Source organism: Dama dama, chromosome 4 (assembly GCF_033118175.1).
Source record: "Dama dama isolate Ldn47 chromosome 4, ASM3311817v1, whole genome shotgun sequence".
Classification (NCBI taxonomy): domain Eukaryota; kingdom Metazoa; phylum Chordata; class Mammalia; order Artiodactyla; family Cervidae; genus Dama; species Dama dama.
The window spans coordinates 68,787,594-68,803,295 of record NC_083684.1 but is presented as its reverse complement, the minus strand read 5'-3'; the positions used below and the strand labels follow the sequence as shown (position 1 = coordinate 68,803,295).

General features: G+C 61.9%; 2 protein-coding genes across 2 annotated transcripts; both read right to left on the bottom strand.

The window, feature by feature from the left end:
* Nucleotides 1–1,605: 1,605 nt before the first annotated feature.
* Nucleotides 1,606–9,651, bottom strand: SBK2 (SH3 domain binding kinase family member 2). The gene is made up of 8 exons (XM_061140644.1): nucleotides 9,636–9,651; nucleotides 9,432–9,490; nucleotides 9,170–9,325; nucleotides 8,408–8,567; nucleotides 6,785–7,051; nucleotides 4,516–4,718; nucleotides 3,576–4,133; nucleotides 1,606–1,749 (listed from the first exon to the last, which is right to left on the bottom strand). Exons 1-8 carry the CDS (start codon nucleotides 9,649–9,651, stop codon nucleotides 1,606–1,608), a joined length of 1,563 nt encoding a protein of 520 aa, XP_060996627.1.
* SBK3 (SH3 domain binding kinase family member 3) lies at nucleotides 8,755–15,247 on the bottom strand. Its single transcript, XM_061136800.1, has 4 exons — nucleotides 14,865–15,247; nucleotides 14,266–14,416; nucleotides 13,636–13,838; nucleotides 8,755–11,008 (listed from the first exon to the last, which is right to left on the bottom strand). Exons 1-4 carry the CDS (start codon nucleotides 14,907–14,909, stop codon nucleotides 10,322–10,324), a joined length of 1,086 nt encoding a protein of 361 aa, XP_060992783.1. The 5' UTR covers nucleotides 14,910–15,247; the 3' UTR covers nucleotides 8,755–10,321.
* Nucleotides 15,248–15,702: the final 455 nt, after the last annotated feature.

Here is a 15,702-nt window from a genome sequence, read left to right as displayed (position 1 = left end):
AAGATTGCTGGGAGAAATATCAGTAACCTCGGATATGCAGATGACACCACCCATATGGCAGAAAGTGAAGAACTAAAAAGCCTCTTGATGAAAGTGAAAGAGGAGAGTGAAAAAGTTGACTTAAAGCTCAACATTCAGAAAACTAAGATCATGGCATCTGGTCCCATCACTTCATGGGAAATAGATGGGGAGACAGTGGGAACAGTGTCAGACTTTATTTTTCTGGGCTCCAAAATCACTGCAGATGGTGATTGCAGCCATGAAATTAAAAGACTTACTCCTTGGAAGGAAAGTTATGACCAACCTAGATAGCATATTAAAAAGCAGAGACATTACTTTGCCAACAAAGGTCTGTCTGGTCAAGGCTATGGTTTTTCCATTGGTCACGTATGGATGTGAGAGTTGGACTGTGAAGAAGGCTGAGCGCTGAAGAATTGATGCTTTTGGACTGTGGTGTTGGAGAAGACTCTTGAGAATCCCTTGGACTGCAAGGAGATCCAACCAGTCCATCCTAAAGGAGATCAGTCCTGGGTGTTCATTGGAAGGACTGATGCTGAAGCTGAAACTGCAATACTTTGGCTACCTCATGCAAAGAGTTGACTCATTGGAAAAGACCCTGATGCTGGGAGGGATTGGGGGCAGGAGAAGAAGGGCATGACAGAGGATGAGATGACTTGATGGCATCACCGACTCGATGGACATGGGTTTGAATAAACTCCGGGAGTTGGTGATGGACAGGGAGGCCTGGCGTGCTTCGATTCATGGAGTCGCAGAGAGTTGGACACGACTGAGCGACTGAACTGAACTGACAGTGACTCCACGGGCTTCCCTGGTGGCTCAGTGGTAAAGAATGCACCTGCCAATGCAGGAGACACGGGTTCAACGCTGGGGTCGGGAAAATCCCCTGGAAGAGGAAGTGGCAACCTGTTCCAATATTCTTGCCTGGGAAATACTCCTGAGAGGAGCCTGGCGGGCTATAGTCCACGAGGTCATAAAAGAGTCGGACATGACTGAGCAACTGAGCACGCACACATAGTAACTCCAAAGTTAATTAATATTCTGAGGAACTGCCGGGCGGTCTTCCAAAACGGCTGCCCCATTTTTCGCATTCCCCGAGCCCCACAGGAGGGCTCCAACTTCCTCTCCTTGCCAGCACGTGTTGCTGTCTGTCTGCATACTCCGGTCATTGCCTGGCTCTGAAGGCTTTTCAGCTTTCCTTTCCATGTAGCTGCCCCAACTCCCATCTCCTCCAAGGGAGGGGTGGCCCCCTTGCCAGCACACACTCACACACCCAAACTCACACACACACACGTATGCTCAGGCCTCCAGCCCCTGACAGCCGAGGCACACAAGCGTGCACCTCAGACCCTTGAAAGGCTGGCCTGGATTAGAATCCCCCCGCCGCCTGACCCGCCGTGTGAGCTCAGGCAGGTGGCTCGGCCTCTCTGGGCCCCCTGTGCCCGCCCCTGGGGTGGGGAGGGTCTGAGGGACCCCCTCCAGCATCGTCAGGAATTGCCACCTACCAGGAGTTGCTTGAGGGGTGAGCGGCTTCCTTCCTGTAAAGTGTAACGATCTGGTATCCTGTGTCCTGTAATTAAGTAATGCTTAATGACTGCCCCCACGGGGCCCTTCCTCCTGCTGCTCCTGGGGCCCTTCGCTGGTCATTATCGCCTCCTCCCAGTTAATCCCCAGCTGCCGCCACCAATTTGCGCCCTCCGCCCTGCCTTGCTCCTCTTCACTGCCCCCCACCTCGGTGCCACTCTGCCCCAGCCACCTCCAGCTTTTTGGGGACACACTCTTGGCAGCGTTGCTTGGGCTGCTCACAGGTGAGGGGACAGGAAGTCCTGCTCTTGCTGCCCCCCCCCCAATGCACCCACCGTCTTATTCTCTCCAACAGCCCCCTACTCCAGGAAGCCCACCGCGATTGCCCGGAACATGAGTCCATGTCCCCAGGTCTCTGGATTGAATTTAGATGGAAAGGGTCCTTGGGCGTCCTTCCACCACCCCGACTACCCACCAGACAACACCTCGGCGGCCGCAGCAGGAGCCTGGGGGGGGTGCGGGGGCCAGGGAGAGGGTGACACACGATCCCGCCTGGGTTGTAGCCTTTCTCTGGGCGGGCAGCCAAGGAGGCCACGGAGAGGAAGAGAGAGTGTTTGCAAACAGGGTGGCTGCCAAGAAGGGGCCGGGGTGAGGGCGGGGGGAGGTGTGAAGGAGAGGGGGGCCCAGCGGTGACTGGCAGCCACGCCTGGGACTCTGCTTCCCCTGCCACACACACGCGCGCACACACACACACGGGTCCAGTGTCTGCACACAGCCAGGTGCATTCCACTCTCGACCCTCACACGAGGTCACACAATTCCCTGAGCACACGGGGGCTCGCAGATTCACAAAACACGCAACTCATGTCGTCCACGTGGAGTGAGACACACTCAATCCTCACGTCTCTCTGTCACTCACACACACACCATTATCTGCACACACACACGGGCTCAGATGGGTGCTCATGGACACACAAATACACACAAGTTTCAGGTAGGAACTTGAGAGATGCACGCTCCAGTTCCTGCCCGAAAACAGCAAGGCACTTTCCAGCTCCGGTGTTTAATCTCTCTCCTTTTCACACATGTCTGTGCAGAGCAGGTGCAAACACACTCACCCCCAGGGACACTCAGAAACGCACACACAGAGCCAGCATCTCGTGGACCACCAGAGGGACCACTGTCTGCCATTCTTCCTGTCTCTCTCTGTCTGTCTTCCTCTGTCTGTCTCTCCCTTTCTCTTTGTCTCTGCCTCTCTTCCCTCCCTTCTCTGTCTCTCCTCCACAACATGCCCTTCAGGGCACACTTACACGCACGCACACACACAGACAGACACACATGCCGGCCTTCTCTGTCCCAGGCTGACAGACCAACAGCATCGCGGGGACCTAAGTACCAGAAGGACTTTATTTGCAGAGAGCCGCTGGAGTTAGAAAGACAAAAACGCGTTACCAAGAGGGCGCAGACCCAGCTGGTGGGACAAGGGGCAGAGGGAGTGAGGCGGGGAGTGGAGGGCGCCCAGCGAGTGGAGACACGCGGGCAGAACGACAGGCGTGCGCAGGAGGGCCGTGCAAAACCGGAGGGATGGGCCGTGCACTCCATCTGTGGGCCGCCTGCACGCGCACGCTCGCCCCTGTGCGTGGGCTCCACCGGAGGGGATGCTGGCGAGACCCCGGGCCTCTGGGAGCCCACACTCCGGCAGAAGACACAGAACAACCGGGATGGGTAATGCAGGCAGCCATGTGGCTGGACGGGAAGGTGTGTCACAGAGGAAGGGCAGCGGAGAGGGGTGGGGATGGCCTGGCTGATTTGGGGTTGGGGGCCGTGGGTGCCGCGGCCGGGAAGGTGGACGGGTGCGGACTGACACGGGGCCGCTCAGAGACCCCCGGGCGAGGCCGCAGACAGACGGTGAGGTGGGAAACAAGGACAGGAGGCAGACAGACGGCAGAGCAGCCAAGAGCCGCCCCCCAAAGCGGAGGGGGCACCCCCGCCCCGCCCTCCTCACCCCGAGTCCTCGTCCTCCCCGAGGTACACCTCCTCAGCCTCCCCCTCCCGCTGCCTCCAGGGCCGCCCCAGGAAGCCCCGGACCGAGCTCACGGGGCTCCTCCTCCGCGGCTGGGGCTCCAGCAGCCCCCACAGCAGGCTGTCGGCCGTGGGCGTCAGGCCGAGCCAGGGCCGAGGCCGGTGGTCGGGCTGGCCCGAGGCCTGCCAGACGACGAAATCCTCGTAGAAGGGGTCGGCCTCGGCCAGCGGCTGGTCCCAGGGGAAGTAGCCGGTGAGAAGGCAGAAGAGCAGGACGCCCAGCGCCCAGGCGTCCAGGGCGGGCTGGATGGGCAGCCCCTCTGGAAGGGGCGGGGGCGCACAGAGCTCGGGGGCCGTGTAGGGGATGGGGGCCCCGGCCAGGCGCAGCAGGGTCCCCCGGGGCCGCGTGTGCCCGAAGTCCGCCAGCTTGACCCGCCGGCAGTCGGGGTCGCACACCAGCACGTTCTCGGGCTTGAGGTCCCGGTACACCAGGCCGAGGGAGTGGACGTGCTCCAGGGCCGAGGCCAGCTGGGCCGCGCAGCGCTGGGCAGCCGGCTGCGGGAGGCCCACCTGCGGGAACGGGCGTCAGGGGCCAGGCCCAGGGCTTGTCCTCAGCCCCGGGGACAAGCGTCGGGGTCCCACCTCCCCAGCCCACCAACCGGGGCTGGCCCTGGAGCTTGTCCTCAGCCCCTGAGAGCAGGCCCAGGGCGACAGAGGCCTGGTTGGCCCTGATGAGCCCCGTGGGCTCGGGGTGAGCCTGTGAGCTAGGCTCCGCGTTGCCTCTGTGACAGCCGTGGACTCGGAGGGGCGCGTCCATCCCACCAGACCTGCGGGCATGGTGGGGCTCCTGCAGGGTGACCCGCATCAGGCTGCCCTGAGCGTGACTCGTGAGGCCCAGGCTGGGTGAGCGTCCGCGCCAGACAACCCCCCACCAGCTCCGGGGCCGACCCACCTTGGGGCGGATGTAGGCGATGAGGTCGCCGTGCAGCACCGGCTCGGTCAGGAAGCTGTAGGAGTCGGCGGACTCCAGGCCGACGCCGCAGGCCGCCACGATGGCCGCGTGCGAGCCCAGGGAGAGGCCCACGCAGAACTCGTAGAGGAAGCCGCGCAGCGTGGTGGAGGCCTTCGGCAGCTGCTTCAGGGCCAGCACCGTGCCTGGGGGGCGGGGGCGGCGAGGGGGGCGTGAGCCCGGGCCCGCCCCGCTCCTCCGCCCCGCCCCTGCCCACCGCCCCAAAGGAGCCTGGCCACCCACACCCCGCCCGGAGGTGCGGAAAATGCCGTGTGTGCTTAGCCGCTCAGTCCTATCTGACCCTTGGCGACCCCGTGGACTGTAGCCCGCCAGGCTCCTCTGTCCACGGGATTCTCCAAGCAAGAAGACTGGAGTGGGACTTCCCTGCTGGTTCAGTGGCGACGACTCCACTCTCCCACTGCAGAGGGCCTGCCTTAGGTCCCTGGTCAGGAACTAGATTCCATGTGCTGCAGCTCAGACCCAGTGCAGTCAAATAAAGAAATATTAAAAAAAAAAAAAAAAAGAATACTGGAGGGGGTTGCCATTTCCTCCTCCAGGAGATCTTCCCCACCCAGGATCAAACCCATGTCTCCTGCATTACAGGTGGACTCTTTACCAGTTTAGATACCAGGGAAGCCCAGTGATAGTAATAGCATTTAATGCTTCCCAGGTGGCACTAGAGGTAAAGAATCCGCTTGCAATGCAGGAGAGGAGGGTTTGATCCCTGGGCGGGGAAGACCCCCTGGAGGAGGAAATGGCAACCCACTCCAGTGTTCTTGCCTGGAGAATCCACGGACAGAGGGGCCTGGAGGGCAGCAGTCCACGGGGTCGCAGAGAGGCAGTGTGTGGTGGGGGAGGGTCAACTCCTTGCCTGAGATACCTGAGTGCAGCCCCTTCATGTGTCAGCAGTGCCCTGAATTCCTGCCAGCTGTCAGCACTCGCCGCCTCCCATGTTGAGGACCAGTTCTCCCCTCTGGGGGCAGGTACACCTTTGCGCCCCAGCTCTGCCCGGCCCTGGGGGAGGGCATCGAGCTGGCCTCCAGATGGGCGAGGCCCTCTCATGGAGCCCGTGGTTCCAGTTATCGCTCATGTCCCCAGAGTTCTGTGATGACCCAGGTCTGTATCTCTCTGCATTTCTCTCTTATGAGCTGCCTGGCATCCTTCCTCACTGCCTCCCGCAAAATTCACATGTTAAAGTAGTCCTTATGCCCATTTTCACAGAACATGACTGTATCTGGTGACGGCGCTTTTGTTTTTGTTTTGGCTGCACGGCTTGTGGGGTCTTAGTCCCCCCGGACCAGGGAGTGAACTGGGACCCTCGGCAGTGAAAGCGCAGAGCCCTGAGCCCTGGACCGCCAGGGAGTGCCCTGGAGATGCGGTCGTGAAAGAGATACAGTGAGGTCACTGGGGGTGTGGGGGGGTGGTCCCTAGTTCCAGTGTGACTGCTGTTCTTCGGAGAAGTGGAAGCTTGGACGCAGACATGCAGGCAGGTGTGAGGACACGGGGAGAAGCTTGGCCGTCTGCAAGCCGAGAAGGGAGGCCTCGGGAGAAGCCCGGCCTGCTGGCACCCGGGTCCCTGTCCCCCGCTTCTAGAGCTGTGATCCCCCCAGTCTGCGGCCCTTTGTGATCAGCTGACAACTGCAGGGAACAGACACACCCTATCGTGCAGGGGGCTCCCTGGAGGCAGGGCTGGTGCAGGTTTTTCTCGGGGGACCCAGCTGTGTCCCATCCCCAGTCAGGGCTGAGCCCTGCAGCCTCCTTGGACGCTGACCAGCAGGCGGGGGCCAGGGACCGTGTCCTGCACACCGGCCCTGTGCTGGCCTCGCTGAGTGCCCGGCAGACCGGGCATCTCTCATCGCCCCCACGGTGACCGCCGAGCCGGCCCCATGTGAGGGCCACGGTTGGGGGGGATCGGATTGGGGGCTGTGACTTCCTCCCCATTGTCCCCGGCAACCAGAGCCACTGACATCTCCTCTGGGAATCTCGGTTCTCTCAGAGAAGGGATCATCACCCCTGTGTTCAGAGGAGGAGGCTGAGGTTCAGAGAGGGCCGGGCCGTTACCAAAAACACACCACCTGGAAAGGGCAGAGGTGGGACTGGCTGGGTTTGCAGACCCCCTGCCCCTGTGCCCTGGCTCCAGGCCCTGGTACCTTCCTGACGGGGGATGACTGCAGACCACCCGCCCTGTGCCCTGCCCCCAGGCCCCCACTACCTTCCTGCCGGTGGGTGACCAGCGAGACGCGGCCGAAGCGGCCCTGGCCCAGGGCACGCACGTGCTCATAGAGCTCATCCACCTCGGCCCGAACCAGGCTCTGGGCGCTCAGCGCCATCCTGGCCTCCAGCGCCCGGGCGGCCTCCTGGCCCTGCCGCAGCTCCTCTGCTGTGAGGCCCCCCAGGCCCTCCTCCTCCACCTGGCTCTCCATGTGCTCCCCATGCGCGGCCTCCATGTGCTCCGAGTGCGATGCTGCCCCGGGCATCCCTGCAAGGGCAGAGGAGAGGGTGCCCGGACTCAGCCCTGCCAGACCCGGGCCAGGGGCGGGGAGGGCCTGGGAGCCTGGGGGCCTGGACCCCTGGGCCTGAGGGAGGAGGGGCTGGGGTCACGACCCCCGGGTCCGAGGAGGAGGTGGCGGGTCACTAGCTCGGGCCCTCGTGACCTGGTCTCCCTCCTTGTCAGGGGCGTCTCTGGGGCAGCAGACCCTTTGCTGGGTGGGGTGAGGGCAAGCCTGAGGCCCCGACGTGACCGCCCTGCCCCCAGCGCCCTGCGCCACCTGATGGCCTGAGGATGAAAGATGAACCAGATGACTCGAGACACCCCCCCCACCCTGTTTCCAAAGCAAACAGACTTGGGCCCTGGGGGTGGACGATGAGCCTCCGTCTCCTAAGAGCAAACAGGTGCTTGGCCCCCAGGGGCTGCAGGGGGCGGGCTGCACACTCCAGGCCTGGGCACGCTGGGGCCCCAGTAGGAGCGAGCTCTTGGGACGGGGTGTCCAGCCCTGGGGTGGTCTGCGGTCCAGTGCCCACAGCCCCAGTCCCTCCTCCTCTCTCAGACCCAGAGCTCCAGGCCCCCAGCCCCTCCTCCCTCAGCCCCGGGGGTCCAGGCTCCCAGCTGACCCCTCTCCTGAGACCTGACGCAACTCACATATCTTGGGGTGCCCCCACCCCAGGCTCTGTGTCCCCTACGCTCAAGCACTCTGCAGTCTCAGGGTCTGTAATGAGCCGCTGATCCCCGAAGGACCCAGCACTCCGACCACCTGCCCGGCTTCTCTCTCAGGCACTGCCCACCTCAGGCCGTTTGACCCCTGCCTCCTCCTGACCTGGGCTCCAACCTGCAGACCTCAGCTTCTCCCAGGCTTGCCTGACCCTTCGGCTGCCCGCTGTGGTCAGTGCCCAGCACTCAGAGCCCATGCCAGCAGAGGCCTGCCTGCAGCAAGACCCGCCCCCACCTAGGGGGTCGGAGCCCCGCCCCCGGCCTCACCCCTGGACTCACTAGGGGGAGAGCGACACCGTGCGTTGTGGCCCAGAACTGGCTGCAGCCAGACCGTCCCGACCCAGGGACTCTGCCTCCTCCCCAGAGCCAAGAGCCCAGTCCCCACACCCTCCTCAGAGCCAGGGTCCAGACCCCAGACCCGGGATCCAGACTCCCAGCCCCTCCCCCTTCAGACCCAGGGGTCCAGACCCCAGCCTCTCCTCCCTCAGACCCGGGGGTCCCGGCCCCTGTAAAGGATGAAATCGTTCGTCCAGCCTGGCCCGCCGTGACCACCCCCGGCTGCCCCTCAGTGCCCCATGACGGGCCAGACGCAAGTGTTTGGTGAGGGGAGTCCGGGGGAGGTGGCACTGGGGTCTGCCGGGGAAATGATGACGCAACAGGATTCCAGAACGATGCAGTGAGGGATGACCTCAGACGCAGGCGCAGGGGAGCAGGTGGCGCAGCAACTGGGCCAGAGGGCCTCGGGGGAGCGCCGGGCGGAGGGGCGTCCCCGGCCCGAGGCTGCAGGCTGCAAGGTGGGGGCACAGGCAGGGACCCCCAGGGCTGAGGGAGGGGGCTTGGGGGGCTGCACACCCCTGCCCAGGTTTAGAGCCAGATGACCAATGCCAACTCACTTGCTTCTTTTTAAGTAAGCTTTTGATTTCAGAATCATTTTTATTGTTTTTAAGTCTTTATTGAATTTGTCACCATGTTGCTTCTGTTTCACGTGTTGGTTTTTTGGCTCTGAGGCATGCAGGATCTTTGCTCCCCAACCAGGGATTGAACCTTCACCTCCTGTGTTGGGAGGCGGACCTCTGGACCTCCAGGGAAGTCCCATATCCCAGAATCATTTCTGGATGCACAAGACAGCTGCTTTGAGCTCCCACGTCCCCTCTCCCAGCTCCCCACCAGGTGAGTCCTCACCGATCACACATCCATTTGTCCAAAGGAAGATAGGAACTGTCAGTCAAATGGTAGACTGGTCCCAGGTCCACAGCAGCCTTTATTTGTCCCGGGATCCAGTCCCAGACAGCCCGTTGTACGTGGGGAGCTCACATGGTTGAATCTAGGAAGCATTCAGATCAGGCTTCCAAAAGCAGCCGTGACTGTGCTGGGTGCAGGGGACGCTGCCTTGGGTCCAGTGCCACCCGCTGCCTGCGGGTCTGTGTACTGGGCTGTGGGGGGTGCATGGGGCCAGCCAGGGGTCTGGCAGAGGTCCTTGCAGACCAGTCGTGGCCCTCGCTGTGGACGGGACTGCGTGGTCTCGGGGAGCTGGCCCAGCAGACTCTCGGGACAGGAGGAGAACCCGGAAGGATGCGCAGGTGAGAAGGACCAGGTGCATCCCAGATGGCCCGAGAGGGGAGATGTGAAGTGGGGGCACAGGTCACTGCACCGCCGACTCCAGGCGAGCGGGAGCGGCCCCCGGGGGCTCTGCTTCCCGGAGGCCTGGAACTGGAAAGGAGACACTCTCGGAGGAGAATGCTGGGTGCGCAAAAGTCTGTAGGCTGGAGAAAGAGTGAGTATGTGTGTATGCATGTGTGCGCATTACGTGCTCACGTGCCCACACGTATGCACGTGTTTGTGTGTGCATGCACACCTGTGCATTTGTGCATCTGTGGACATGTGTGCCTGTGTGTGCATGTATGTCGATTTAGGTCCAGAAAGGATGAGTGACTCCTGTAAAGTCTCTCAGAGCCCAGGAAAGTAGAAGAGATGGCAGGTGAGGGCTCCACGGTATTGAATCTGGAAAGCTGTAGTCAGCGGGCATCCGCTAAGGTCTTAGACGAGAGGAGTGACCCTCAGAGGTCCACAGGCACTGAACATGTCCCCACGGGGCAGAAACGCATGTGCGGGAGACATGGCACCTCCTCTCAGGAAGACGCGACAGAACAGAAGGGAGAGGGAGGGTCCTTGAGGGAGGAGGGGCCGGGGGCCTGGACCCCCGGGTCTGAAGGGTGAGGGGCTGATGGCCTGGACTCCTGGTCTAAGGGGGGAAGGGATGGGGGCCTGGACCCCCGGGTCTGAGGAAGGCGGGGCTGGGGGGTCTGGACCCCCGGGTCTGAGGGAGGCGGGGCTGGGGGGTCTGGACCCCCGGGTCTGAGGGCTCCAGACCCCTGGGTCGTCAGCTGGGAGGGGAGTCGTGCGTCTGAGCGCAGCCTTCAGTTGGGAGAGGCGCAGGGCGCTCTCAGTTCTCCAGGGCACAGCTGTCTTCCTGCAGGTGGCCGTGGGCTCTGGGGGCGGGGCCTCTGGCCCGGCCTCCGGCCACCTGTCCTGGTCACCTGGTCAGGGCTCTCCCTCATCTGTGCCCGTCCTCCCCCCGCTGTCACTGTCCTCCTCCTCTGACCACTCTTCCAGGCTTGCTGCCCCTTCTTCTTCCTCCTCCTCCCCACTCTCGCTGGACATGCTCCCCAAGCCCCCAGCTCTCTCTTTGTTCCCCTTTAACCCCCAGTCATCTCCTAGGAAGTCCAGGACCACCAGTGGGGGGCTCCTGGTCTCAGGATCCAGATCCAGGAGCCGCTGGAACAGGGCCAGAGCAGGGGGCGCAAACTGGTCCCAGGGGGGTGGCGGCTGAGGCGGCTGGGGCCTGGTGGTCATCCAGCCTGCAAAGACCTCGAAGTCAGGGTCAGGGGCCAGTGCCACGTCCCAGGGGAAGCAGGCGGTGGCCGCGCAGAAGAGAAGCACGCCCAGCCCCCAGGAGTCCAGGGCAGGCCGCAGGGGCAGGGTGTCGGGGGGCAGCAGGACGCAGAGCTCGGGGGGCGCAGAGGGCAGGGGCCCTGGGGGTGCCGGGGTGGGGCTGCCCTCGGGCCGGGTTAGACCCAGGTCCCCCAGGGCCACACGGCTACACACAGGGTCGAAGACCAGCACGTTGTCGGGCTTCACGTCCGCGTGCACTAGCCCCCGGCCGTGGAGGAAGTCCAGGGCTCCAGCGAGCTGGGCCACCACCCGCTTCACCAGTAGCTCTGGGAGGCCCTGGGGTCAAAGGCAGAGGGCAAAGGTCACCCTCGGTTCCTCCTCTCTGCTGCTTCTTGGGGTTCAGGAGCCCGAATCCCAGGACCACTGGCTACCAGGAGAGTCCCTGAAACATCTCCCAACATATTCTCCAGGTCATCCCCAACCACCAGCTCTCCCTGTAGACCCGCCCTCAAACGTTTTCCTCACCGGGACCCCGCATCTCACCAGAAGCTCTCTAACTTCCATTGAACTTTGTCCTGACACTCCTTACATTTCTTATCTTCACTCAACAGACCACGGAGATCTCCAGTGAAACCCTAAGTCTCACACTTAACTAATGAACTTAACTAATCTTAGTCCTGTACTAATTGAAGTCCCATCTCCAACTCAGACCCAGTTCGAAAGTCCCAGCGTTTACTTCATTAATCGATTGATAGATCTGTCCATTCAGCTAGCCAGGCAGTGAGACAGCAATCCATCCATCCTAACCCCAACCTGTCATCTATCGAACAGTCTATACAGCAGGGTTCCACTCAGTATCCATTCTATCAGCTAGTCAGCAGCTCAATAATTTGTCCAGTTATTTAGTATCTGATATCCATCCATACATTCCTCCATCCTTCAATTCATTCATCCATACACCCACTCATTCACCCATCTATCCATCCACCTTTCCTTTCTTTCATCCATCCCTCTGCCCATTTGTCAATCCATCCTTCAACCCACGCATCCATCCATCCACCACCCAACCAACCATCCACCCATCCACCCATCCACTCACCCATCCACCCACCCATACATCCATCCATCATCCACTCATTCACCCATCCATTCATCCACCCATCCCTCCACCCATCCACCCATCTGTCAATCCATCCTTCAACCCCCCCATCCATCCATCCACCACCCAACCATCCACCCATCCACTCATCCACCCACCCATACATCCATCCACTCATCCACCCATCCATCCATCCACCCAACCATCATCCACTCATCCACCCATCCATTCATCCACCCATCCATCCACCCACCCATCCCTCCATCCACCCATCCACCAATCCATCCATTCATCCACCTATCCATCCATCCACCCATCTACCCACCATCCATCCACCCATCCATCATCCACTCATCCACCCATCCATTCATCCACACATCCCTCCATCCACCCATTCACCCATTTGTCAGTCCATCCTTCAACCCCCCCATCCATCCATCCACCACCCAACCAACCATCCACCCATCCACTCATCCACCCACCCATACATCCATCCACTCATCCACCCATCCAATCCATCCACCCATCCATCATCCACTCATCCACCCATCCATCCATCCATCCATTCATCCACCCACCCACCCATCCATCCACCCATTCATGCATTCACCCACCCACCCATCCACCCATTCATGCATTCACCCATCCATCCATCACCCACCCACCCATCCACCCACCCATCCATCCACCCACCCACCTATCCATCCACCCATCCATGCATTCACCCATCCATCCATCCATCATTCCATCCACCCATCCACCCACCCACCCATCCATCCATACATGCATTCACCCATCCATCCATCCATCCACCCATCCACCCACCCATCCATCCACCCATACATGCATTCACCCATCCATCCATCCATCTACCCATCCATCCATCCATCTACCCACCCATCCACCCACCCATCCATCCACCCAGCCACCCACCCACCCAGCCACCTATCCATCTGTCCCTCCACCCTTCCTTCCATCCATCCCACTCTTTTCCTCCTTATTTCCCTTGCTTCCTTCTTTCCTCCTCTTTATCCCCAAACTTATCTCAAATCCCAAGTTTATTCCTAAAGATGAAAGTGAAAGTGTAAGTTGGTTAGTCACGTCCGACTCTTTGTGACCCCATGGACTGTAGCCCACCAGGCTCCTCTGTCCATGGGATTCTCCAGGTTAACAATACTGGAGTGGGTTGCCATTTCCTTCTCCAGGGGATCTTCCCCAACCAGGGATCAAACCCAGGTCTCCTGCATTGCAGGCAGATGTTTACTATCTGAGCCACCTGGGAAGCTATCCCTAAAGATGACCCCACCTTAACGTCACATTCAAGTACCCCTAGAAGGTCATGGATTCAGTCCTGACCTGTTCTTTCTAGAGAGAACTCCATTACAGTCCTTCTCTAACTCCCTCTATACACAGACACACCCTCAGCCATCTCTGCAGCCCCACCCCTGGGCTTCTCCACACTCACTCTGTCATCAATCCTAAGCTCAGCTCATCCATCTCCACCCTCACCTCTTCCCAGTCCCACTGCCATTAACATCCCATCTCTGCCTCTGTCCCCCCCCTCTCATCAGACCTGATCTGTCCTCTACCCCAATCCCAGCCTCTCGTCCAGGCGTTTGTGTTCGGATGGTTGGATGGATCAGAGTTGGGGTTAGTCATGGAACTGCGCTGAGAAAGAGAAAGAGGTGGCCTGGAGGAGGGTATGGCGACCCACTTCGGTGTTGAGGTTCAGAGGGTCGTTGTGACTGAGCAGCTAACGCCCTTAGGGGCTTAAGGCGGAGCTCCCTCTGGGGGTCAGGGTGGGGGACAGGCCTGGGGGAGGGCCGACGTCAGACCAGGAGGAGACCCCGCCTGCCCGCCTCACCCGTTCCTGCAGCATCCCGCTGAGGTCCCCACAGGGCGCGTACTCCTGGGCGAAGACGAAGTGTCGCGGGGTCTCCAGCGGTCCCGCCAGCGTCTGGAGCAGGCCTGGATGTGACGACACACAGCGGCCCACACAGAACTCTCTCAGGAAGGTGGTTCTGAAGACCGAGGCCCGCGGGAGGAGCTTCAGAGCCACGGCCCGACCTGCCAGTGGGCGGGGGCAGAGGGCAAGTCAGGGCGCCCGGGGGTTTGACCTCTGCGTGCCTCTCCTTTCTCCATCTGCTAAGGGGGAGGTTGGAGGACCCCTTCCCTGGGGACGTTCTCTGCTCTGTCTCAGATTGCTGTGTGACCCTGCACCACTGCCTGACCCTCTCTGGACCTCCGTCTCCTCTTGCGTGAACTGGGGGACGTGGCTACTGGACTAGCGATCCTGGTGACCTCAGGCAAGCCTCTCCCCCTCTCTGGGTGAGAGCTCCAGTTCCTCGGGCGATCATGGAGCTCTTGACGTTCTGAGAGCCCCATCGGGAGGGGTCCTGGTCAGCTCCCGGAAGGGATGCTTCCCATCGCGGTGGCTACCGTGGACCCTAAGAGGGGGCTGTCCTGGGGTCTGCCCTTCGATGGCCACACTCACCCCCTTGGCGAGGCCGGGCAAGCAGCACATGGCCGTAGGAGCCGGAGCCGAGCCTTCGGATGAGGCGGTACCGGGCTCGCAGACTCCGCACGGGGGTCACCCTGGCTGCCGTCAGGTCCACAAGCCTCTGCAGGGCCGTGGCTGTGTCCTCCTGCAGGAGAGGGATGGGGCGGGGGGTGGGGGGTCAGTCAGGGCAGCGGGCTGAGCCGGGGGGCCTGGGGGCCTGGGGTCACTGTCCCCAGCGAGGAGGGTGAGTCACAGTGACTCACCCTGCCTCGGGCCACCTGTTTTCAGGCCTTGGCTGGGTCACGGGTGATTGTCTCGGTGGCCCTGCCCACGGCCGTCTGGGGCTCCCCCCAGAAGCCCCCAGCCTCACTCGGGGCCGCCTCCTCCCCAGCCCGCGCCCCCCGCCCCGCCCGCCTCTCTCTCTCCATCCGCCTCTCTTCCTGTGTCTCCTGCCCCTCTATCTGGGGACGTGTCTCCCGGGGCCCCAGTCTCACTGCGTCTCCTCGGGCTCCCTGGGTCTCTGTGAGTCCCTCTGTGTCTGGCCCCCCGGCCCTCCCCCATTCCTCCTCTCTCCATTATCTCCTGCCTCTCACCTCCGGGTCCCCATCTTCCTGCTTCACAGGGTCCCTGAGCTCCATCTCAGGGTCGGGCCAGCACCCCTGGTCTGGGCTCCCCGAAAAACCACCCGCCCACCGAGCCCTGCTGCAGCTCTGAGCGGAGCCCAGGCCAGGGGGCTGGTCTGCGGGGCCCACTTCCGTGTCCCCCCGCGTCTGGGCCGGGAGACTGCCCTGAGCAGCCGCCCCGCCTCCCCGCACCTCCCTGGCCTGGTCCAGCCCGAGTCCGAGCGCCCAAGGTCTCGGGGTCTCCCTGCCCGTCTGTTGGTCCCTGGGCCCCCGCTCTTGTCCCCACTGCAGCCGCCTGTCCGTCTGTCTCGAGAGGCCCTGTCTGTCCCCTGCTCTGGCCAGCCTCCCGTCCGTCTCCCTGCCGTCTTTGTTTCTGCTTTTGTCCCTCCCTTTCTCCGGCTGGGACAGCTCAGAGACATCCCGTCCCCCCACACCTCCCCGCCCCGCGGCCCCCCTCCCTCCCCCGTCCAAACTTAGACCAGCTTGGACTCTGGGCTCTGCTCCCAGGACAGAGGGGACAAAACATAGCCTGAACCCCAAGGGCCGGAGGGCAGCGGGCAGCAGGGAGATGGGTGCTCTGTGCCCTGTACCTGGGAGGGGGCCCTGGACCCTGTGCATCCAGCCTAACCTGCGGCCTCCAGGGGCCGGGAGCCCACTCCCAGAGCCCCTTCATGGAAGAGCCCCCACGGCCGCCCTGAGCACCGGACGCAGGCCCCCGGCCCCTCCTCGCTCAGGCCCAGGAGCTCTCAGCTGCTGATGGAGACCCTGGTTGGGGGTAGGCTTCTCTCCTGGACGCAGCAAGGCTCTG